We start from the raw sequence: 25,743 nt of genomic DNA, 5'->3' as shown, positions 1-25,743 counted from the left end.
TTGCTATCCAGTTTTAGAGGTTCACTGCCACTGCATCTTTTGTTGTCATATCCTTCCAAACCCTTTGTTCTAGAAGTTCCTTGACTGTTTGTAAAGTTTCATCTTGCGGAATATTTGTATATAGCAATTCCACATTGTGGGAAACCAGACAGTGTTGCTCAGGATCAAAGAGGATGTCAGATAGCACAGTGAGTATATGTTTGGTGTCCTGCAGGTAGAAGGGCATTTTGGTGACCATCGGTCCCAAGGACCAGTAAACAAACTGGGAAAATGGCTTGAACAAGTACCCAATCCCGGAGACAATGGGTCTACCTGGGAGTGGTCGTCCTGGTTTGTGGATCTTCGGCAGGATGTAGAAATAAGGGATCCTAGGGTGAGTGTTCAACAGAAACTCTGACTTAACTCTATGATCCACCCGGCATCTTTACCCTTTCTACCAAGATCTTGATTGTCTTCTGTGGTCTAGGAGTAGGGCTCCTCTCCAATCGTCTGTAGAATGTAATATTCTTCAGTTGGCGATGACATTCTTGTTGGTCAATGATAACCGTAGCTTCCCCTTCGTCTGCTGGTTTTATCACAGTTTCACTGTCACTTCCCAATGCCTTTAGACACTCCCTAGTAACACCTGCTCATCATTTTTCAAAACACCTCAGCTCCTCCCCCTTGGGGAGTTAGGCTGCATCATCTTCAAAGCCTTACACCTCAACAGACCTACATCCTTAGCAACCTCCCAACGCTGTCCGGAGAAATAAGGATCTAGAAATAAGACCTCCTTAACTTTAGGAATCCCTAAATTCAAGTTTGTGTAGCACTGAAGCAATCCTTTTCTGGAGCGGCGCCCATTTTTGAAACTCCCGACCTCTTTTTTTTTTTTAAATATGTTTATTGCGGAAAGCATAGAAGACATTGACAAATAAATCTACTTATAGGCACTGATCGATGCAATGAACCAGATCGAACATACAGGAAAACACACAGCCATGTAGCCTACATCCCGGAGGCCAGGTGGCGTACATTGGTAAGTGCCACAAAAGGAAACAAACATTTGCGTAAAAGACATGCGTATCGCCATTATCCGCTGTTTTTTCCCTCCTCGTTATATTCCCACCCATGTCTTCCGTTGATCCCAGCCATCATCCGCTGCTACAGACAATTTTTCAATAAAGAACACAAGCTAATAACTAGCAACATAACAACGTCCCCCCCCCACATTTGGCATCGTCAATAGAGTACGTGTAGACAGTTCGATTATCTTTGCAAGGCCCATTAGGGTATAGACAGCACAATTAACAGTAGACCATTGGGAATCAAGGCAAATGACATAGGTATAGAAAATGGAACATTAGTGCGCACTCAATAAGGCACTACTCCGAAACACGGCCCTCCGCCCCCCTTCTCTCCACATCCTCCTCGGAACCAGACTCCACAGGGGTAAACAACTCGGCACTGGTGGCGTCTGAATCATCACTGGGCATCCCCTCAGCACACATCATTCTCCACGCTAATAAGTCGTCCTGAAGCTTCTCATCGCAGCGCGTGCGCTGCATGTGTGTTTCCTCAGCCAAGGACCATTCCCTGACATCCCTAAGCCACGGGGACATCTCGGGGCCCTCTGCCCCATCCAAGTGATAGCCACGCGCCTCCTCGCCAACACCAGTAGCAGCTGCAGCAGTTTGTAGGACAAATTCCTCTTTTTGGGCTTGGGGACCAGGGCCAAGAGGCAATGAAGCGGAGTCCGGGCAATCCGGAGGCGCGTGACGCAGCCAATGTGCTCAACCACCTCTCCCCAGAACCTACCGACCAGCGGGCATTCCCAGCCAAATGTAAAAATCCGGCTTTCTCTGCCCCGCACCTGGGACATGTGTCGCACCTCTCCGCAGAGATACGGTGCAGGGAGACCGGGGTCATGTAAGTGCGGTGCACAAAATTAAAGTGAATCAATTTAAACCGTGCATTGCACGACACCTTTGAGGTGAGGAGCCCAATACGTTTTCGCTGTGCCGGCTCCAGAGCCATCCCCAGGTCCGCCTCCCAGGCCGCCCAGGACGGCGCGATCGGCGGAGTTGAGTCCCACTGCATGGCTGAGTATAATAAGGTGATCAGCCTCTTTCCCCTGCCGCAGGAGAGGAGGATGTAAAGGGTGTGGGTCAATGGAGGCGCCTCCGGGAACTGGGGCCAGGTTGCCCTGGCCATCTCCTGGAGTCCCCTGTAGTGCAGGTATTGCCCCCTGCCTAAGTCAAAGGCGTCTGCAGCCCCGCTCAAAGGACACGAAGGTGTCGTCTGGATAGAGGTCTGCCATGGTCTCGCATCCGCCGTCCCGCCACTCCCGGAAGGACATATTCTCCTCCATGTGCTGCACTGGGGCCAAGATCCACACCGGCAGCTCCCTATGGAAGGGGGCCTGCCACAAGATCTTCTCGACAAACCGCTGCCAAATCCCTGCAGTGTGACGCACTACATAAGGCAGGGCCTCGTCAGCCCCCGACCCTTCATCAAAGCCACTTGCAACGTCGTCCCATCCGCCCTGCCCGCCAGGAGTCGCAGCTCCCAGTTTTCCATACCCCCAAACCACCTCGCGGCAGGTAGAAGCTGTGCCGCATAATAGTAGAGGTCGAACCTCAGGGCCTCCAGGCCCCCCTCCTCCCAGCTCCGGACCACGGTATGCAGGGCGACTCTACTGCGGCCACCCACCCAGAGCAATGATGTGAGGAGCGTATTGAGCGTGCGGAATATACGCGGGGGGAGCGGGCATAGCGTGTTATGCAGGACATACAATATTCTGGGCAACATCACCATTTTGGCAACCGCCACCGCCCCATAAGGGAAAGAGGCAGCGTATTCCAGAAGGACACAGACTGTTGCAGAGAGCGGAGTACCCGTCCAGCGTTGCGGACCAGCAGTTGTTCGTCAGATGAAGCCACCTGGATGCCCAGATAATGGAAGGCCTCTAGCTCCCACCGCAGCCCCAGGCAGGGTAGGCCCACTCTCGGGTCAGTATCACAGCCCGTCAGAGGAAAGATCAGGGATTTACCAGCGTTAATGCGCAGCCCTGAGGCCGCACCAAAGCGGTCTAGCAGCCGCAATAAAACGGGCAGCGATTCGCTCGAAGAGGTCAAATAAAACAGAGCGTTGTCTGCATAGAGGGAGATCACATTTACAGTGTCTCCCATCCTGATGCCCCATCGCTCCATTTCAGCACGAATAGAGACCGCCAAGGGCTCCATCGCCAGGGCGAATAAGAGCGGCGACAGGGGGCACCCCTGGCGAGTGCCCCTCTCCAAAGACCACTCCTCAGAGCGGGCCGAGCCGAACCCTAGCCCGGGGTGCCCCGTACAGGATCCGGATCCAGTTACAAAACACGGGCCCCAACCCCGCCATCCAGAGCACCTCCAAGAGATACCCCCAATTAACAATGTCGAAGGCCTTGGCCAGGTCAATCGACACCAGGATTTGAGGATATTCACTACCACGCACCCAGTGGAGGATATGATTCAGACGCCGCAAGATCATTGCGATGTTACGACCCGGGATAAATCCACACTGGTCCGGATGGACCAAGTGCGCCATGTGTGGGGCCAACCTGGTGGCCAACAACCTAGTGAGGATTTTGACGTCCGTATTGATGAGTGATAGGCCGGAACGCCGCAGGGTCGCAACCGTCTCCCCCCGGTTTCAAGATCATACACACCTCCCCCTGGTTCATGGTGGACGGAAGAGCGCCACACTCCAGGGCCTCATCATATACCTGCAGAAGGAGGGGGCCCAGGGCATCCCCAAACGACTGATAGAATTCAGGCGGGAAACCGGGGCCTTAGCCCGCGGAAGGGCTGCCAACGCCACTCTGACCTCTCGAAGCGTGAGGACCGTGTCCAGTTCCTCCGCTGCATCCTCCGAGAGGGTCTGGAGAGCCAACTCCTGGAGGTAAGGCCGATAAAAAAAAATTGTAAATTGATACTTGTATAGCGCACTACTCACCCACAAGGGTCTCAAGGCGCTTGTACGAATACCGCTCTGGAACCCATCCTGGCTTTCCCTGTGAGGTGTCCACTCCTGGGCACCCCCAAGGTGGAGGCCAGGCATCCTTAGCGTTGTGGGGGCCATTGTGGAGATTAAGCAAGCTATTGCCCAGAGTTGGACTCCATGATTGGAATAGGCACAGAGGCGAGAATTATCAGGTCCGGAGAATTGAACCCTGGTCCCGGGCTTGACCTCTGCATCAGGGTCTGCCGCTCTAACCATTGAGCCACACTTCTCCAGGTCTCAGTGACCGAGGGATCCGCAGTGTACACCGCCTGCAAGTGAGATCGGAGGACCTCGAGAATAGCAGACTCCGAGTGCACCACGTCTCCAGCGGGAGCCCGCAAGGCAACTATTCGCTCCGGGGCAAACTCTTGACAGAGAATCCAGGCCAGCAGGTGACCAGACTTGTCCCCCTCCCGATGGAGACGCTGCCGATATTGACCCAAAGTATACCTATCGAGGCGCGTAAGAATGTCATGAACGGACATCTGGGCCTCCCTCTCTGCCTCCCAGTCCGAATCCACGGGGTCAGGCAGAGACTGAGAGCGTTGGAGTCTATCCTCCGCGTCCCGCAGCTCACAAAGCAATTGTTTCCGGACCCCATAAGTGAGGCCCATACAGGCACCACGCACCACCGCTTTCAGGGCCTCCCATTTAGTCGAGTATGGCAAAGCACCGTCCCCCCAGTTCAGATCAATATAATTATTTAGGAACTCCCGACCTCTTAACCTAACATGCAGCCAAGACATTCTAGCTTTCTAGGAAGGCCTGAAGACTTACTTCTTCAAATCTTAATTGTGTGGTGATTAAACAAGCATCTAAGCGGCCCACACAGAACACCACTTTTGACCGCACTCGTTTTCTTACTGCCATACGTGAAGAGACTGCATGACTTGTAATCAGCTTCTAAATGTTGTTCATCTCGGCATGTTCCATTCTACTGACCCTTGCACCTCCAACCTTTCTCCCCTCCTCTTATTTCTTGGTGATTTTTGACATACCCATGTAAACTGTTTGGTTTTATGTAAAACACATGAATACCGGTCCTAAAAAAACTTAAAATAAATAAACATCTATAGTGTGGATTCTTGTATGTATCCGTTATTCATGGAGAAAGGAGTTCAGCAATTCTAACACATCGTGTTAAAACTCACAGGACTGATCTTTGGCCAGAAAGCACCATCTTCATGTAATGCGAAAGGTATTTGAGGGCTACAGTTCACCAAGTTTCCTGTCAAGTTGGTAAACTGGTACTGAGCCTGTAATTGGCCCTAGAGTCCAGAGAGGATCTAAAACTAACTAGCAGTATTTTTGCATAAGACTGCAAAGAATTTATCAGCTGCACCCACATAGCAAAGGTCAATGCAAAAGTTGAGTCCAGTGGAGAAGTGGAAGTAGATGCTGGGCTCGGCTGCATGGCCTGGCTAACGCTCGATTCATGCATTCACAGATTGGAAGTAAAACGATTGTTTTTCTTTTATATACACATGTCACAACAAACAATCACATCTCTGGAATGAAAAGAAGGGGAGCACTAGAAGAAAATTCATTCAGCATAATTTTAGGTCCTTCTTGCTCTCTCTCCTTCTGTCTTTGCTATTCTGGAGTTCAGCCAGTATTTGGTCAATGGTCTGGAATCTGAGGTGGGGGGTCAGGGGGCGAGAGAATCCGTGGAGGATCACTGGATCTGCAGCAGTTGCTTGTGCTGCTATTCCTTCTTCCTCTTACTCAAATACAGCAGTGCACCCATGTCTCGTCTGAGCAGGGTACCCGCGTTGTAACACATGCATTTGTATGAAATGACACGAGTAATAAAAGGATAATGGCCAGCAGTCTCATTCATGGCTACCTGGGAGTAGGATCCTGAAACAGCACAACAGTGTTTTTCAACCAATCCCAAAGCATGTCTGCCACGGCCCCTGAACCTGGACAAACTCACATGGACATACAGGTTCTCTTATGTCACTGTTATGTACACTAATCCGCCTCTTGCATCACTGTGCAATCAGAGTCTGTGGTCCTAACCCACTCTCTTTCAATATCTTGGTCAGCAATCCCAAGACCCACTGGAAATAATGTCAAGCCAGGTCTGGACAGCTCCAAGCACAGCCGACCTAAATATATCCAAAACTGCAATCCCGGACATCAAAGGTGAGTTACAGAGTGCGAGTCCAGTGTATTTGTACGGCTTCTCTGATGCCATCAATGATAATAGTGATGTGATGTGAGGGATGCAGAGGGAAAGTTACGGCTTCAAATCTCACCATAACTATCGAATTTCAGTGGTTTTAAAGTTTGAATCATAACCATTATGTTGCTTCAGCTGAGTTTTATAGACAAGCATAATTAACAGAAGATGCCGACATAAATGTGGCGCCACGGCCAGGGCGACTGACTCCGGAAGCTGGGGATCACGGTTCGATCCCCGGCTCCGGCGGCAGATTAGCCCAGCACCATGTGACTCTGGGCAATAGCTTGCTTAATCTTCCCGACGGCCCCCAGCGCCTAGAGACCCTAACGGGTGATTGTGCGCTTTACAAATGTGGATTATTATTATATTATTAAATAAATATGATTTCAAAGTCCACGTTAAGAGTAGAAATAAGAGGAGAAGCACAAGACCTGAGCGAGAATACCATCATTAAGAACCAGTAGAAGAGAACGTTAAATAGGAACACCCAACTGGCGGAATCAGTACGACAAGCAGTTGATTTTACTTCTGGTGCCCGCAGTGACGCTAGGAATCTAGGGCCTTTTGGGCAAGATAATTAGAGTTGGTCCACTAGGTCAGGCAGCAGAAATGAATCTATTTGCAGAGGGAAGTGGAAATCTTAATTTATGAAAATGAGTTTTCACTTAAGTAATCACTACAATTAATACCAACCACGATCGAGGTGAGAACTGGTGCTAAACGGGCCACGGTGAAACAGAGGAGGAATGTGAGAAAGTTCAGTGTGCAATGGGTTCAACACAGAAATACAATCCTGCACGATAGAAAGATTGTCGCTTACTATATATTCTCAATACTTTACCACTTCTATAGTCCCAACCACATTTCTGCAAGATCTGTAAATCCATGTGAGCTCCTCTGTGTTAGCACTAGCTTTACTGAAACATACTCATCACAACCTTCAGATATATTTACCTTGTTCTTCATCCTCCGAGTCGGAGTCAAAGTAAACCTCATCGTAGAATTGAGGCTGCGCACCGCCGGTCAGCCCTGCTCCAGATCCTGGCCCAGCCTCAGAAGAAGCCCCTGTAGGAAGAACAGAGAGCAGTGTTAGTGCACATAAGGCCTGGCCCAGCATTGGCACAGCTGACGGAGGTGCCCATGTACCGCACACGAATGTATGTTACAATGAAAGCCTTTACAACGAAGGCTTCTACAGCGGCAGCGGAAGAACAGCAGTACCATTACCATGCCTATTTACATAACGAAAGCCATTATCACGCCGCATAGGGTATCATGTAAACTACCGTAATCTCCAGCGCAAATTTCACCCGTCGTTTTCCTATTCATACAGTTAATGGCCAATTCTAAGTTAACAGTGTAAGCGGTTTTAGTCATCATCGGAAGCTCTGAGCCTCCGTCCCTGCCAGCACGTCGATAGAGGTAATTTGCCCACATGACACCTAATGCAAGTTGTTATCAGACCCTTTTACATACTCATTTGTGTTAAAAGATCACTTTTGGGGGGGGGGGGGGGCGGTGTTCCATATTTATGGAGCACTCCCCAAGAAGGAGTGGGAACCAGTCTTGTTTCATGAATCTTAGTGGTTCTAGCAGGACAGAGTTTGGCCTATTTGTGGCACGGCAACCACCTGATGGTTTGAGTTTCTTAGTTAGATATTCTGGAGTACTCTTATGCAGGGCTTTGCGTGTAAAGAAAGCAATTTTTACATTTAAAGGCAATGAGCATTGAGGACATGTGACATGTCTAGGAGCACAGGATTGCCTTTACAGGAGCCTGGTCCCTCTTGGGAATGTCAATAAGGAGGGCATTGTCGTAGCCCAGCCCAGCGATGACTAGGGTTATCACTGTCTGTTTAAGGCCTAAGTCAGAATGAAAGGTTTAATGTATTTCATGACTTGGATTGGCTTGGCACTCTTGGTTATGTAACATGAAGATTCGGGCTCCTCTTGAGGCTGATCCCAAAGAACTCAATGGGGTTGCAGTCAGGCGAGTTTAATGAGGTTAGCCATATTCGATCTAGGTAGATGCATTGGGGGTGGGTAAGGGTCCTGGGGAGGAATTCTGTCTTGAAAGGGGTTCGTTTCAGGTGATTTCCAAACAGCAGGTTTTGATGTAGACAAGGATTTAGCTAAGATAAGAGATATTGGATAGAGTTGTGGCATTGAGATAAATTGTAATCACATCAGCACAGGTATTGTATGAAATGTTTGACTGTTTTAGGATTGCTCGAGAGGTTCTATGCGCAGACTGAAGAGAAAGGGAGAGACAATAAAGCCATGAGATACTCCCTGAGGTTGTGCGAATATTCCACCACATTGCAAACACCAACTCTCTCTAGACACCTGTGATTGCTGTTTTCTTTAAAATTTTAATGGAGGGGGGATGCCGCTTGCCAACTTGTTGACAGCCATTTTGCAACTTACAACTTTAGCAATATTTAATTATGCGCTGCAGTGCAGGCAACAACATGTCAGTCGGCAGAAAGAATGTGGCCTGAAGTCTCCATACCCTCTCCGGGTGCTGATGGTCTGTTCCAGAAGATACTGGTCTAAATTGATATGTTTATATCCACTGCCTAAATAGCAGGCAAACCTTCCCAATACTGGATCGTCTATTCCCATTCTTTCTCAAGGGTTAATCAGGATTTTGTGTTTGTCAACGTGACACAGTTTTAGCAAGATATCCCAGGACGATATGTATTCTCATCTTTGGATAGTACATGGCTCACTGCTTCGCATACGTTTCTACAGTCCCGATGATGACCCATTACACTGTTGAGGTCGAAATGCCTTCGAAACATATCTTCTGGTTCCATTGCCACACAGTTTTTTGTACACACTGTATTTGCGTACTTGTTATTGATCACTGTGTGAACACAAACACCGAACACCTTTTTATATAGCAGTAAATGTTGGATACTCACAATGTTTGTGTCTTTTCTCATTAATTGAATATCTAATTTGAAGTGCTCTAAATTGTTCATTGTTTCTCCACATTGAATCTGCATGTATGTTAATTGCCTCTGGTTCCAGGTGACTCTATATTGTGGGCAGCCCCAGTTTTTGAAATATCACAGTGTTAAAGGCAGAGGAAAGACCCAACAGTATGAGTAGGAAACAGTCGCTCTCATCCCGGAGGAGCTGGGCATCGTCAACTATTTGAAGAATGGATGCTTCTGTGCTGTAACTCTGTCTGAGCGGTACAAAAGGGGGTGGTAATGGACGGAGCATCCGAACCAATCAAACACTCACACCAGTCAAAAGATCTGGGTTTAATCCATCACCGTTCTTTAGCCCACTCTGCCACCCCAGTTCAGACATGGCTATATGCAAATCAGTCTGACCCTGTGCCTCATGGGAACAGTCCAGCCCGAACTGCCAAGCCATGCCTTCCCTGGAACGGAAACAAGCTTCCGAGGACCGGTTTCTGGCATTACAGCAGTCTTCAGCCCAGCTTGCTTGAATCCAGTGGCAAAGTGAGCAAGGGACTCACGTCTGAGCATAGCCTGCCACACTTATGGGGACCAATAAGCGGTACAAAAGGGGGTGGTAATGGACGGAGCATCCGAACCAATCAAACACTCACACCCAGTCAAAAGATCTGGGTTTAATCCATCACCGTTCTTTAGCCCACTCTGCCACCCCAGTTCAGACATGGCTATATGCAAATCAGTCTGACCCTGTGCCTCATGGGAACAGTCCAGCCCGAACTGCCAAGCCATGCCTTCCCTGGACCAGAAACAGCTTCCGAGGACCGGTTTCTGGCATTACAGCCGTCTTCAGCCAGGCTTGCTTGAATCCAGTGGCAAAGTGAGCAAGGGACTCACGTCTGAGCATGCCCTGCCACACTTATGGCAGCCAAAAGCGGTACAAAAGGGGGTGGTAATGGACGGAGCATCCAAACCAATCAAACACTCACACCCAGTCAAAAGATCTGGGTTTAATCCATCACCGTTCTTTAGCCCACTCTGCCACCCCAGTAACTCTGTCTGAAGCCCAGCTGGAAGTTGTCTAGAAGGCCTTGCTTCTCAATATGCTACTTCAGAATCAACAAACCGTTCTAGACCTTTTGTTTGGAATGAGAGGTTTGGAACTGGGTGGATGCTGTTCGTGTCCTCTGGGTCAACTCCTGGTTTCTTTAGGAGCTGTATGACTGAACCCAGTTTCACACAGTACAGGACCTCTCTGATGTTAATCAGCTCTGGCCATAGCAGTGAGATGTCCCAGCTGTACTCTTTGATTAATGTAGTGGGAAACAGATCAGCAAAATCAGTGGATGATTTCACGTTCTTGATGGTCACGGCAACCATCCCCTTCTTTGACTGGGGGTTGGGTCCTCCTACGCATCACCAATGACACAGCCAACTCAACTGGTCAATGAAAGGGAGGGGTGGCTTCTTCGATGTACCGACAATGACAAAGTCCACTCAACCGGTCAATGAATGGAGGGACGGGTTCTCCTACGCACATCGACCCAAAATATTAAAAAGGTAACACCAGTTTACGTTAAGGAGGGTACCGTGCACCTCATTGGTATGCCTTCGGAACATATATATGAATCTAAAACCACCTGAGTCAACATATGTTAGGAAAATCTGGCAACGAATTTAAACAGCAATCTCAAAGTCATAACTTACAACTTTTATTGATCACAAAAACACGATTCATCAAAGACGGTGTGAATGTCATTAATTAAGTATTGCCACTGTAAATCATGTGGGTGAGTTTTGGAATCATTGTTGTTAATGATCAAGACAACACAGTCAAGGAATTAACAGCACCCGATTGACTTACAGGTGGTTTGTTTGTCAAGAACTACAGTACTACAACACCTCTCACCATGACTGAAACTTATATTTTCACCAGTTCATGGTACAGTTGGTATGGAGGTCGGTTCTGCCCTGCTTGTGGTCCAATCTATTCTGGCGGCTTCAACTCTGCTTGTAGTAGTCTTTACGGGTGGCTCTGCTCATGGTACAGTCTATTCTGGGGCTTTGTCATGGCTGCTACCCTCCACATGGTGAGCCTGGTACAGGTGTCCAGTGGTAGCTTGTAGCCCAAATGTGGTAGACGCAATGCTGGCGCCTATCTCAGGATGGAATGTGTAGGTAGCAGTGTTGGGGGTAGATGCATTTAAATCCACCTGCAGCCATAAACAATTGCTTAGTTTGGGGAAGCCTTTCTGCATATTACCGTTTATTGAGTCGCACAGCATGTGTGCGGTTCAGCAGCTTAGAGCTTGCTGATTCGAACAGCAGGCTAATGTCCCTTCTCTTTATTTGCCCAGCTACCCACAGCAAATTAATAGCCCATTTAAAGGTGTGCAGTAATAGTATTTTGCTGATTTGCACAGCATGCGTTTCAACATTCTTCTCGGTCCTCCTGACAACAAGTTTGCTGATTCGCACAGCATGCAGCAGGATACAGTATTTTTAGTACATCCCTGTATTTTTAGTACATCCCTGTATTTGTTAGTACATCCCTGTATTTGTTAGTACATCCCTGTATTTGTTAGTACATCCCTGTATTTTTTAGTACATCCCTGTATTTTTTAGTACATCCCTGTATTTGTTAGTACATCCCTGTATTTTTTAGTACATCCCTGTATTTGTTAGTACATCCCTGTATTTGTTAGTACATCCCTGTATTTGTTAGTACATCCCTGTATTTGTTAGTACATCCCTGTATTTGTTAGTACATCCCTGTATTTGTTAGTACATCCCTGTATTTGTTAGTACATCCCTGTATTTTTAGTAAATCCCTGTATTTGTTAGTACATCCCTGTATTTGTTAGTACATCCCTGTATTTTTTAGTACATCCCTGTATTTTTTAGTACATCCCTGTATTTGTTAGTACATCCCTGTATTTGTTAGTACATCCCTGTATTTTTTAGTACATCCCTGTATTTTTTAGTACATCCCTGTATTTTTTAGTAAATCCCTGTATTTTTTAGTACATCCCTGTATTTTATGTTGATGCTGATCCGCACAGCTAATTGGTACAATTTTGGTCACATATTTGCAGTCCAGCAGTATTTTTGCACTTCTTTTACTGTTTTGCACAGCATAGTGCCGTCATACTATTTAATGTAATTTACTTACTGTACAGTTTATTATTTTTTTGCAGAAAAGTTCAGTATTTGCTTTGTTTCATAAGTAAAACCTCTCTAACAATGGCAACTCTTGCCCCGAATATTATGGTCAATCCACTATCATGAAGGAGGCAGTATGGAAAGATAAATTAGAGGAAAATTAGATTCCAATCTTCGTGAAACAGACATTGCACCTGAGACTTACACTGGTGAAACCATAGAGATGTTCGGTTACAAAAATCTAATTCTTAGATTCAAGAACAGGAAGGCATTGGTAAAGAGTATGTTTCCACGAAAGGTCCTTCAGTCCTGGGCTGGAGGGTCAGAGGAACCTTAAAGAGGTATTAGGGAAAAGAATGCGTGTTGTATTTCCTAAAGTTTTTGCCTGAAGTATTGGGAAGATGGAAGGATTCAAACACAAAACAGTTTTGAAGGAGAATGTTTCTTCCAAAATACATAAACTCAGGAATGTTCCCATATCTATAAGGGAAGAGGTAGAAAAAGAATTGGGATGATTAGTTCAGGATGGTGTGATAGAATCGATCGAGTCATGGTGTGGATAGCTCAGTTAGTGGTTGCAAGAAAAGCTAATAGAAATATCAGATTATATACTGATCTTTGCCATCTAAATGCCAATATTTTGGTGGACCAATTTCCGTAACCCAAAATCAAGGAGATGGTGACTAAAACTAGGGGCATGGATTTCTTTTCCACCATAGATTTATCCCATGTGTACCACCAAATTAATCTGTGTGAGGATAGTAAGAAGTACACAGCTTTTATTTCACATGCGGGATGTTTTCAGTTCACAAGATTGTCAATTAGATTGGCTTCCACAGGTGCTGTTTTTCAGCGGTTAGTGCTCAATATTTTTGGAAAATTGGACCATGTCATAGTTTTTCAAGATGATATTCTTGTGATGGGTAAGGATAGTAATGACCATGATGAACAACTCAAATGTGTTTCGTCTTTGTTCAACAAACATGGCTTAACTACAGAATATGCTAAAAGCAGAGTTTCTGAAAGGCAGGTGGTGTATTTAGGTCATGAGATCAGTGTGGTAGGGATCCAACCTAAGACTAAACTAGTAGAAGCTATTAAAGATGCTCCTAGTCCTAAAATTAAGTAAGTCAAATCTAATCTAGGACACTTATTTTTTTTCCAAATTTGTCAGAAATTTTTGTATGAGTACTTTCCACACTAAGCAGTTACTTAAAACAAGAGCGAATTTTGAATGGTCTGTGGAGAGAGTTAAATTAAATTTATAGATGCGAAAAATGCAATCGCAGCAGCTCTTACGTTGCAAGGATTTTACCCCTTGGGAAAAATTTGATCAAAACAGATGTTAGTAGCATAGATTTTGGGGCAGTATTAACCCAATATGATAAAAACACTAACGAAAGAATCATAGCTTATGCTTCAAAATCATTATCAGCAGCTGAAGAAAAGTATGCATTAATTAAAAGGCGCTGGAGTGTGTGGAGCTCTAGAACATTTTCGTTCATTTATTTGGGAAAAAGAGGTTACTATCAAGTGTGACAATCAGCCTTTGGTTATGGTATTGACAACAATATTTCCTCATGGTATCAAGTGTGACAATCAGCCTTTCGTTATGGTATTGACAACAATATTTCCTCATGGTTGGCCAGAATTTCTCTGAGATTACTAGATTTCATGTACAGAATGGAGTATTTACCTAGAAAAAAGAATGAGGTGGCCGATTTTTATCAGGCCTGCTATTCAGATTTCAGAAAACCAGGATGACATTTTTGGATGACGTCCTGTTTGCAAGGGTATGGGGCAATGGAATGGTTGCTTTTACGAAGGAGGAGTGGAATGTTGAATATAACAAGGATTCAACACTAACGAAGGTGCATAAGTAAGGGTTGACCACCAAAAGTAGAGCTGAAAGAACTTGACCATAGTGGGAGGTAAGAAATGAGTTAACATGCAATGTCCAGAATATTAAGAGAGGAGAAATTATTGTTCCCCCTGAATCTTTATGGAAAAAAACCTTCCTGTGTCATGAAGGGCATTTAGGGATCATTAAGACAAAGAGGAATGTGAAAAGTGTCTACTGGTAGTGTAGTATTGACACCAAACTGGTGAGAGTGCGAAATATGCATGTCTGCAGACGAAACTCTCAAGACATTAAGGACCCCTATGGGTGACTTTATATGTCCCAAATCCACGTGGGAGCGGTGGACATAATGGGACGGGTAGGAAGTTCTGGAAAGTACATCATTTCTAGTATGGATGTGTTTTCTCATAGGCCTATTGTGAAAATCATTAAGAAATGAGACACTGATACCGTGATAAATTGTATTGATGAGATTTTCCTAAATGAAGGTACTCCCGCTACTATTATTACTGACAATGGGGTGCAACTCACTTCAGATCTGATGAAACAGTATTTGAGCGAGTGTGGAATTATACATAGAACAACCTCATTGTACAATCCCAGTTGAAATGGTATGGTGGAGCGATACAATGAGTATTGAAAGAGGCCATGAAAGAGGACATCCAACTGGCATGCAGAAATAATATTCCCTGGGAAATTCAAGTTTTTAAAACTATGTGGTCATACAGAGTCACGGAGGTTGAACTTATGAGGGGAAGGAAGCCCAGCTCAAAATTAAATCCTCTATGGTTAAGGTAATGAAATGTTGGTCATTGTTAGAAGTTAGAAACAATGTTTTGCAACAACACAACAAATACAAAAGATATTATGATGCAAAGTAAAACACAAAACACACTGATCTTAAGGTAACACAATGGATGGGGATTCAAAAACCCGGAATAGTAATAAAAAAAAAATATACAAGTACATTTTTTGAACTTCGACATATTCTGGCGATAATAAAAAATTCAGTGAGACTAGAAAATGGGAAACGCTGGAATCTTAAAAGAGCAGCATCACTGTGTGGACATGGACAAAGTAACAACAGGAGCAACAAATGGTTAGAGTTAGAGCCTAATTTAGGACAGCAGACGAATAAGGACAGTCTGCAGGAGATTAGTGGTAAGATGTGGTATATGCAACCTTCGATTATATGTTCGATGTTATTTTGTTTTTGTTCGTTTGTAAGGGGGAAGAGGTGTGTAATGTGGGGTATTTGCAGAACCTTGTGGCGTCATGCGACGCTATGCAAATTCTTTGGGTCACAATGTAGGACTGCATGGAGACGGGGTCTGCACTGCTTGGAGGAGGTCAGTTGAGGAACCCAGCAGCCGGTTCTACTACATGCCTAGTCGCTAATAAAGAATTACTACCAACTTATGTGTAGCGTCTTCACTACGGTTGTTCAAGTCAATGCACACTCACCTGTGCCTGGAGGCTTCCAGCTTCCCTCCAGAGCCTTCATGGTGGAATTTAGCTCTGCCGCCATCTCTTTCTCAAACTCGTCATCACTGGAAGATTCACTCTCACCCGTCAGACATTCCCGGATCAGTTTCCTCTTCTGATCAGGCGTGCCATGCAGAAGCACGTCCACCTCATCCTCAGAGCTGCAAACACAGAAGATCAAGCACAGAATTACCAAAAGTGCATTCATGGACAGTTAAAAGATTCCCGAAGAGAAAGTAACTTCCCGGCCAGATTCATAGGAGTGACTCTAGAATGTATAAGGTCAGTGACTGCAATGAGAATTGCATTTGGTGCGAGAATAGTGGTTTACATGGCTGCTGTGAAAGTTATGGGGTGTGCTCCTAACAGTAGCTTATGAGTTTGTGTTTTTTTCTGTTTTTAATTTGTAATTCTAATTGCATTTTAATTGCGTTTTTAGGAGAATTTCTCAGTTTTTTAAAAAAAACATACAGTAAGGCTGGGGTTTTCAAACTGTGTGGCCTAAAGTGATCCCAGGGGGCGTCAGGCTCTGGCTAACAGCAGCATAATCCTGATAACAATCCTTTGTTTTAAGCAGGGCGTGATCGTCAGTAAGCCACTCTGTAATAAGTCATCACTAACATCTTTTGTCATGTATATCCTAGATGAGAGTATGTGTCAAAAGGAAAGGGACTCCAAATATTCTTCAAACCCCCCCCCCCCCATTTCTTATAATCACACTTCAGTAATGTCTGCCTGACCAGAATAGTATGTGGGGCAATCAGGTATTCACTTGCTTTTTCAAAACGGTTACAGCATGTAACTGCAATGTTTAAATATACCTTGTGTTCAAATAACTCAGAATTTATTTAAAAATTACCAATTTAATAGAATAATTGTGAAAAGCTCTGACCGGGCCCCTAATGAATTTTAGTTTTCCACGGGGGTGGGGGGCAGCATTAAAAAGTTTGACGAGCACTGCAGTAAGGTGTTAAAACTATCTCAAACCATAACTTCACTTTAACCTCTTTCCAGTGAATTGTATGTTTTTTTTTATCATACACAACATCCAAGGTTTCCCTGAACCTAACATTCGGCAGGCAGCCATCCTGAGCTGTGTGCAGGCTTTAGCCATGAACAGTGGGAGGTAGGCTGCAATGCCAGGCCTCAAACCAGGCCCTGTGCCCATCCCTTCCCACACAGTAAACTCCGCCCGCCCCAGCAAAATTCAATTCAGTTAGCAGCAGGGGTTGGCAAGAGGGCCTGGGCAGACGCCCAACATGTGGATGGCCAACCTTCGCTGCACACGGATGAAGGTTGTGCACAGCGGGATTGGCCTCCTGGCCTTACACCCCACCCTCTGCAAACAGCCAACCACCCCTGTGCACCAAAACCTGCAGCACATGGTCTTTGGCCCTGTGTGAGTGGGTCTTTACCACAGGTCCTTGCCACCAACCAGGCATTGCGCCCAATCCACCACAGGCAGCCAACCCATTTTCTCACAGCCTTTAGCCATGTGCCCTGAGGAATGGAAGTAGGTCTTTGCTTTCGGCCATCTGCTGTGTCCAACTCTACCTAGGTGGCCAAAAACCACAGCACATGTCCTTAAGCTGTGAACAATGGGAGCTTGTTAGAGAACCTGGACTGACGCAGGTCCTGTTCCCAACCCTCCGCAGGTGGCGAACCCCTGCTGCAGAGTGCCTTCAGCCATCTGCAGTGGGGTTGACCTGAAGGCCTTCCCTCGAGCCAAGCTTTGGCGTTTCTCACTTCGGACAGCCAACCCCTGCAGCACATGGTCGAAGCCAGGCACTGCTCAGACCCAGATATGTGCAGCCAACCCATATGTGTGGCTTTTAGTCAAGATCAGTATTAGTGCTCTAAATATTCCTTTTAAGTTTTGTAGGATTTGCAGTGACCCTGCTGGATTTGTAAATCTTGAGGGCCAGGAGGGTCTGCAGGACCCAGGGAAGGTCAAGGATCCGCACATCCCTCAAAAATCATTTTTGATTTTAATATCAGAACATAGCATTTGAAAACCCATAGCTGGATTCACAAATCTGCAATGCATGAAGGGAAAAATCTCCCTAGTCCAATGGGGTGACGATTTTTTTTAATGGAGTTGCAAATTTTCAATTGATTTGCAAATCTGCGGAGTATTCATAAATGAATGTTTCAGTTAGCTCTGGTGTTTTAAAACATGCTTGGTTGTGTACGAAGAGGTAATGTTTTCATTTCCTTAAAAATACTGAATGGTTTTACGTCAAACCAACAAAAGCACAGTCTTGAGTAAAGTTCTACTTGATGTCAAATATATTGGGACTCTGTTCAGCCGTTTGTTCTGAATCAAAGAGCAGAGAATCCTGTGGGAATTAAAATGAGAAATGCCCCCCCCCCCCGGCCCCCACACACACTTGATGGATCTCAAAACTGTGAGATATAACATATAGATATATTACACAGTGGTGGTTGCCACTGTATAGTTAAGAGTTAGATCACACTTTCCAGAGGAGGGGTAATTTGTATAGTGCTAGTAATTTTGGTGCAATTTTAAGAATTTTCACAAAAATTTCATTAATAAAAAAAAATCATCCTCCTCTGGAAAGTTTTGGAACTATCCATCACAGGGGTGGCTGGGTTGCCAGCAAGTAAGGGGCAGAGTCTCAAAATACAATTTCCAAAGAGAAAATTAGACGACGCAGAAAAAATAGCTAAACTGAATTACACCAAATTTGGCAGAAAGCTAAATCTTTACCCAGAATGCTTGCTTGTGTGTGTTGGGTAGGGACCTATTAAAGTGTAGTGATAATATAAAAAGGTAAAAATTCCCTGGCTAGTAGAAAAAAATATTTATTGACTTCTCTGGCTGGGAACAGTAAAAAGGGGTTTGAAAAAAGTAGAACGAAATACGTTAACTACTTGGTCGACATGACATGTTTCATAAGCAGTCCCCTCCTGCTTACTCATCAGGACCTATGCTTGTCCCTACTAACAATACTCAATTCTAAATAAATGTTGTATGCCTAAAGTCCTAAACTAGGTGGCAAAAATCAGCCACCAAGTTGTGCTTCTGGGCTTGAGTGGGCCCCAAGTGAAGCGTAAAAAAGACCTGTTGTGGTCCAGTTGTTTCAATTGGTGTTTGCCCCATGAGTCTGCATCTTAGGGTTATAATCGACGGTGTAGTGACCGCTTCCGATAATCCGCATTATTCCTACCCTTCGGCAGCTCCGTGGGATCCAAGAGAGATGTCAGGACCTCTCTATTTATGCCTGCATAAATAGAGAGGTCCTGACATCTCTCCTAGATCCCAAGTAGTTAACGTATTTCGTTCTACCTTTTTCAAACCCCTTTTTACTGTTCCCAGCAAGAGAAGTCAATAAATATTTGTTTCTACTAGCCAGGGAATTTTTACCTTTTTATATTATCACTACACTTTAATAGGTCCCTACCCCCACAACTACCGTTACATCACACATAACCTATTGTCAATATTTCAGTGCTCCCGCGTAGCTCGTAGGTCGCAGCACGCCCCGCCCCGTAGAGGGACGGGAAGACCCCTATGATGAAGCATGACACTATGGGACTCATAGTGTGTGTGAGGGGTATTTTAAAAGCACATAGTGCTCTCCTTTTTCCACCTGCAAAGAGAGCTTATATCACAACCCTTAGACACTAAGTCTTCACCCTCTAGCGAAAACGAATAAAATACTCACAATTTTTTACATTGATAGAATCCTTGAAGTATTAAAGTCTGCACACATTAGTAAGATGATATTTTCGAAGACATTTAGATCACGTCTAAATTGTTAGAATGCATTTACTAATGATTTTATAATAGACAGCATATTGGATTTTTGACAGGTAGAACATATTCAATATATCTAAAACTTCTGCCATTGATGTAGCTCTCAGTCAGTCTTACATGCAAAAGTGTTCATAGTAGTATTGAAAACAGGTAGCCGGTGGGATTTAATATGCAGTGTTGCAGAAACCCATGTTACTAGCGCCCCCGTCCCAGGGGGTTCTTTCATCTACCTAGATTTTATTCTTAGTTTATTTCCAGTTTACCATACGCAGTGTGGGTGAGATGTTGGAATTAATTAGCTGTTTCAGTACGTCTGTTTGTAGAAAGAAAATGAGGAATCATGTCAATTGTTATTATGCGGAGATTGTCCTCATCAACAGCAACTACGTTTACATATGTTGTGCGAGATAAATTCTATACGGCAGAGACATACACACGTTTTCGCCCTTTCAAAGGTACCTGGCACCTTTCAAATGCGTTATTTCTCAAATATCACTGTATACATTTACACCAAATCAACAAAAGCATACTTTGGTTAAAATTCTAGTTACCCTTGCCCCCTCACTGAGTGTTGGGGCCTCTCCTGGGTGTAGGATCGCCTTAGGGGACTCACAGTACTCCCACTGCCTAGTCACTGAGTGTGTAGAAGCTCTTCCTGATGTACTCACAGCACTCTCCCTGATGTACTCACAGCACTCTCCCTGATGCACTCACAGCACTCTCCCTGATGTACTCACAGCACTCTCCCTGATGCACTCACAGCACTCTCCCTGATGTACTCACAGCACTCTCCCTGATGTACTCACAGCACTCTCCCTGATGTACTCACAGCACTCTCCCTGATGTACTCACAGCACTCTCCCGGATGTACTCACAGCACTCTCCCGGATGTACTCACAGGACTCTCCCTGATGTACTCGCAGCACTCTCCCTGATGCACTCACAGCACTCTCCCTGATGTACTCACAGCACTCTCCCTGATGTACTCACAGCACTCTACCTGTTGTACTCACAGCACTCTCCCTGAACTCTCCCTGATGTACTCACAGCACTCTCCCTGATGTACTCACAGGACTCTCCCTGATGTACTCACAGGACTCTCCCTGATGTACTCACAGCACTCTCCCTGTTGTACTCACAGGACTCTCCCTGATGTACTCACAGGACTCTCCCTGATGTACTCACAGGACTCTCCCTGTTGTACTTACAGGACTCTCCCTGTTGTACTCACAGCACTCTCCCTGATGTACTCACAGCACTCTCCCTGATGTACTCACAGCACTCTCCCGGATGTACTCACAGGACTCTCCCTGATGTACTCACAGCACTCTCCCTGATGTACTCACAGCACTCTCCCTGGTGTACTCACAGCACTCTCCCTGATGCACTCACAGCACTCTCCCTGATGTACTCACAGCACTCTCCCTGATGTACTCACAGCACTCTCCCTGTTGTACTCACAGGACTCTCCCTGATGTACTCACAGGACTCTCCCTGATGTACTCACAGCACTCTCCCTGATGTACTCACAGCACTCTCCCTGGTGTACTCACAGCACTCTCCCTGGTGTACTCACAGCACTCTCCCTGTTGTACTCACAGCACTCTCCCTGAACTCTCCCTGATGTACTCACAGCACTCTCCCTGATGTACTCACAGCACTCTCCCTGATGTACTCACAGCACTCTCCCTGTTGTACTCACAGCACTCTCCCTGTTGTACTCACAGCACTCTCCCTGTTGTACTCACAGCACTCTCCCTGAACTCTCCCTGATGTACTCACAGCACTCTCCCTGTTGTACTCACAGCACTCTCCCTGATGTACTCACAGCACTCTCCCTGATGTACTCACAGCACTCTCCCTGTTGTACTCACAGCACTCTACCTGTTGTACTCACAGCACTCTCCCTGAACTCTCCCTGATGTACTCACAGCACTCTCCCTGATGTACTCACAGGACTCTCCCTGATGTACTCACAGCACTCTCCCTGGTGTACTCACAGCACTCTCCCTGTTGTACTCACAGCACTCTCCCTGTTGTACTCACAGGACTCTCCCTGATGTACTCACAGGACTCTCCCTGATGTACTCACAGCACTCTCCCTGGTGTACTCACAGCACTCTCCCTGATGTACTCACAGCACTCTCCCTGTTGTACTCACAGGACTCTCCCTGGTGTACTCACAGCACTCTCCCTGTTGTACTCACAGCACTCTCCCTGAACTCTCCCTGATGTACTCACAGCACTCTCCCTGTTGTACTCACAGGACTCTCCCTGGTGTACTCACAGCACTCTCCCTGATGTACTCACAGCACTCTCCCTGATGTACTCACAGCACTCTCCCTGATGTACTCACAGCACTCTCCCTGTTGTACTCACAGCACTCTCCCTGATGTACTCACAGCACTCTCCCTGATGTACTCACAGCACTCTCCCTGATGTACTCACAGCACTCTCCCTGATGTACTCACAGCACTCTCCCTGTTGTACTCACAGCACTCTCCCTGATGTACTCACAGCACTCTCCCTGATGTACTCACAGCACTCTCCCTGTTGTACTCACAGCACTCTCCCTGTTGTACTCACAGCACTCTCCCTGTTGTACTCACAGCACTCTCCCTGAACTCTCCCTGATGTACTCACAGCACTCTCCCTGTTGTACTCACAGGACTCTCCCTGGTGTACTCACAGCACTCTCCCTGATGTACTCACAGCACTCTCCCTGTTGTACTCACAGCACTCTCCATGTTGTACTCACAGCACTCTCCCTGAACTCTCCCTGATGTACTCACAGCACTCTCCCTGTTGTACTCACAGGACTCTCCCTGGTGTACTCACAGCACTCTCCCTGTTGTACTCACAGCACTCTCCCTGTTGTACTCACAGCACTCTCCCTGAACTCTCCCTGATGTACTCACAGCACTCTCCCTGTTGTACTCACAGGACTCTCCCTGGTGTACTCACAGCACTCTCCCTGTTGTACTCACAGCACTCTCCCTGTTGTACTCACAGCACTCTCCGTGATGTACTCACAGTACTCTCCCTGATGTACTCACAGTACTCTCCCTGATGTACTCACAGCACTCTCCCTGATGTACTCACAGGACTCTCCCTGTTGTACTCACAGGACTCTCCCTGGTGTACTCACAGCACTCTCCCTGGTGTACTCACAGCACTCTCCCTGTTGTACTCACAGCACTCTCCCTGTTGTACTCACAGCACTCTCCCTGATGTACTCACAGCACTCTCCCTGATGTACTCACAGCACTCTCCCTGTTGTACTCACAGCACTCTCCCTGTTGTACTCACAGCACTCTCCCTGATGTACTCACAGCACTCTCCCTGATGTACTCACAGCACTCTCCCTGTTGTACTCACAGCACTCTCCCTGAACTCTCCCTGATGTACTCACAGCACTCTCCCTGTTGTACTTACAGGACTCTCCCTGTTGTACTCACAGCACTCTCCCTGTTGTACTCACAGCACTCTCCCTGAAGTCTCCCTGGTGTACTCACAGCACTCTCCCTGTTGTACTCACAGCACTCTCCCTGTTGTACTCACAGCACTCTCCCTGTTGTACTCACAGCACTCTCCCTGTTGTACTCACAGCACTCTCCCTGATGTACTCACAGCACTCTCCCTGATGTACTCACAGCACTCTCCCTGTTGTACTCACAGCACTCTCCCTGTTGTACTCACAGCACTCTCCCTGAACTCTCCCTGATGTACTCACAGCACTCTCCCTGTTGTACTTACAGCACTCTCCCTGTTGTACTCACAGCACTCTCCCTGTTGTACTCACAGCACTCTCCCTGAACTCTCCCTGATGTACTCACAGAACTCTCCCTGTTGTACTCACAGGACTCTCCCTGGTGTACTCACAGGACTCTCTCTGTTGTACTCACAGCACTCTCCCTGTTGTACTCACAGCACTCTCCCTGAACTCTCCCTGATGTACTCACAGCACTCTCCCTGTTGTACTCACATCACTCTCCCTGATGTACTCACAGCACTCTCCCTGATGTACTCACAGCACTCTCCCTGATGTACTCACAGCACTCTACCTGTTGTACTCACAGCACTCTCCCTGAACTCTCCCTGATGTACTCACAGCACTCTCCCTGATGTACTCACAGGACTCTCCCTGATGTACTCACAGCACTCTCCCTGGTGTACTCACAGCACTCTCCCTGATGTACTCACAGCACTCTCCCTGTTGTACTCACAGGACTCTCCCTGATGTACTCACAGGACTCTCCCTGATGTACTCACAGCACTCTCCCTGGTGTACTCACAGCACTCTCCCTGATGTACTCACAGCACTCTCCCTGATGTACTCACAGCACTCTCCCTGTTGTACTCACAGCACTCTCCCTGAACTCTCCCTGATGTACTCACAGCACTCTCCCTGTTGTACTCACAGCACTCTCCCTGATGTACTCACAGCACTCTCCCTGTTGTACTTACAGCACTCTCCTTGTTGTACTCACAGCACTCTCCCTGTTGTACTCACAGCACTCTCCCTGAACTTTCCCTGATGTACTCACAGCACTCTCCCTGTTGTACTCACAGGACTCTCCCTGGTGTACTCACAGCACTCTCCCTGTTGTACTCACAGCACTCTCCCTGTTGTACTCACAGCACTCTCCCTGAACTCTCCCTGATGTACTCACAGCACTCTCCCTGATGTACTCACAGCACTCTCCCTGATGTACTCACAGCACTCTCCCTGATGTACTCACAGCACTCTCCCTGTTGTACTCACAGCACTCTACCTGTTGTACTCACAGCACTCTCCCTGAACTCTCCCTGATGTACTCACAGCACTCTCCCTGATGTACTCACAGGACTCTCCCTGATGTACTCACAGCACTCTCCCTGGTGTACTCACAGCACTCTCCCTGGTGTACTCACAGCACTCTCCCTGTTGTACTCACAGGACTCTCCCTGATGTACTCACAGGACTCTCCCTGGTGTACTCACAGCACTCTCCCTGGTGTACTCACAGCACTCTCCCTGATGTACTCACAGCACTCTCCCTGTTGTACTCACAGCACTCTCCCTGTTGTACTCACAGCACTCTCCCTGTTGTACTCACAGCACTCTCCCTGTTGTACTCACAGCACTCTCCCTGATGTACTCACAGCACTCTCCCTGTTGTACTCACAGCACTCTCCCTGTTGTACTCACAGCACTCTCCCTGATGTACTCACAGGACTCTCCCTGGTGTACTCACAGCACTCTCCCTGGTGTACTCACAGCACTCTCCCTGATGTACTCACAGCACTCTCCCTGTTGTACTCACAGCACTCTCCCTGTTGTACTCACAGCACTCTCCCTGATGTACTCACAGCACTCTCCCTGTTGTACTCACAGCACTCTCCCTGTTGTACTCACAGCACTCTCCCTGTTGTACTCACAGCACTCTCCCTGTTGTACTCACAGCACTCTCCCTGTTGTACTCACAGCACTCTCCCTGTTGTACTCACAGCACTCTCCCTGATGTACTCACATCATCTCACCGACACTCTCAGATAAGGTACAGGGGTTCTCTCTGGGTGTAAACTCTTCCTGGAGGAGGGGACCCACAGTACTTCCCTCCTCCTGGGTGTAGACTCACCCTGGGGGGGGGGGGGGCAGGGGGAACTCACAGCACTCTCCCCACTCTGGCAGTAGGTATTCAGGGGCTCTCTTTGGGTGTACCCTCTCCCTGGAGGGGCCCCCGGGCGGGCGGGGTCTCACCTGCTCTGCCCCCGCTCCTCGTCGCTCGGCTCCTCCAGCTCGTAGGGGTCCGAGTCCCGGAGGAGGCGGCTCAGGGTGGGCAGCGGGACCCCGGGCTCCATGGCAGCTACACTTCCGGGTCGCGTCGCTTGTCTGACGTCACTGCCGGACACGCTTCTCGAGCGACGACATGAGCTTACGTCACAAACCACCCTCGCGGCAGGGAGACCGGAGTCCCGTCACAGGCACCGCCCGGAAACAGAAAGAGGACCGGGGGGCGAAGACTGACAGTGACGAAGGACTCAAGCGCAACGGGAAGCTGGAAACAAAGAAAGGACTGTAAACAGTGTGCTAAACACTGACGAAGGACTGCCAACACAACCGGGATGGCGGAAACAAAGAAAGGACTGCAAACAGTGTGCTAAACACTGACGAAGGACTGCCAACACAACCTGGGAGCTGGAAACAAAGAAAGGACTGCAAACAGTGTGCTAAACACTGACGAAGGACTGCCAACACAACCTGGGAGCTGGAAACAAAGAAAGGACTGCAAACAGTGTGCTAAACACTGACGAAGGACTGCCAACAC

At 47.0% G+C, this 25,743-nt stretch overlaps 1 protein-coding gene across 1 annotated transcript in view; it reads right to left on the bottom strand.

Annotated features, from left to right (window-relative positions):
* Positions 1 to 25,449, bottom strand: part of EAPP (E2F associated phosphoprotein) — a 29,411-nt gene extending 3,962 nt beyond the window's left edge. Inside the window, exons 1-3 of the mRNA XM_078659384.1 lie at positions 25,176 to 25,449; positions 15,632 to 15,813; positions 7,166 to 7,276 (exon numbers count right to left, since the gene is read on the bottom strand). Coding sequence (XP_078515510.1) covers positions 7,166 to 7,276; positions 15,632 to 15,813; positions 25,176 to 25,276 — 394 coding nt within the window. The 5' untranslated portion in view covers positions 25,277 to 25,449. The remainder of the gene's footprint in view (positions 1 to 7,165; positions 7,277 to 15,631; positions 15,814 to 25,175) is intronic.
* Positions 25,450 to 25,743: the final 294 nt, after the last annotated feature.

This window comes from Lissotriton helveticus, chromosome 9 (genome assembly GCF_964261635.1).
Source record: "Lissotriton helveticus chromosome 9, aLisHel1.1, whole genome shotgun sequence".
Lineage (NCBI taxonomy): Eukaryota > Metazoa > Chordata > Amphibia > Caudata > Salamandridae > Lissotriton > Lissotriton helveticus.
This window is presented reverse-complemented; position numbering and strand designations above follow the sequence as displayed.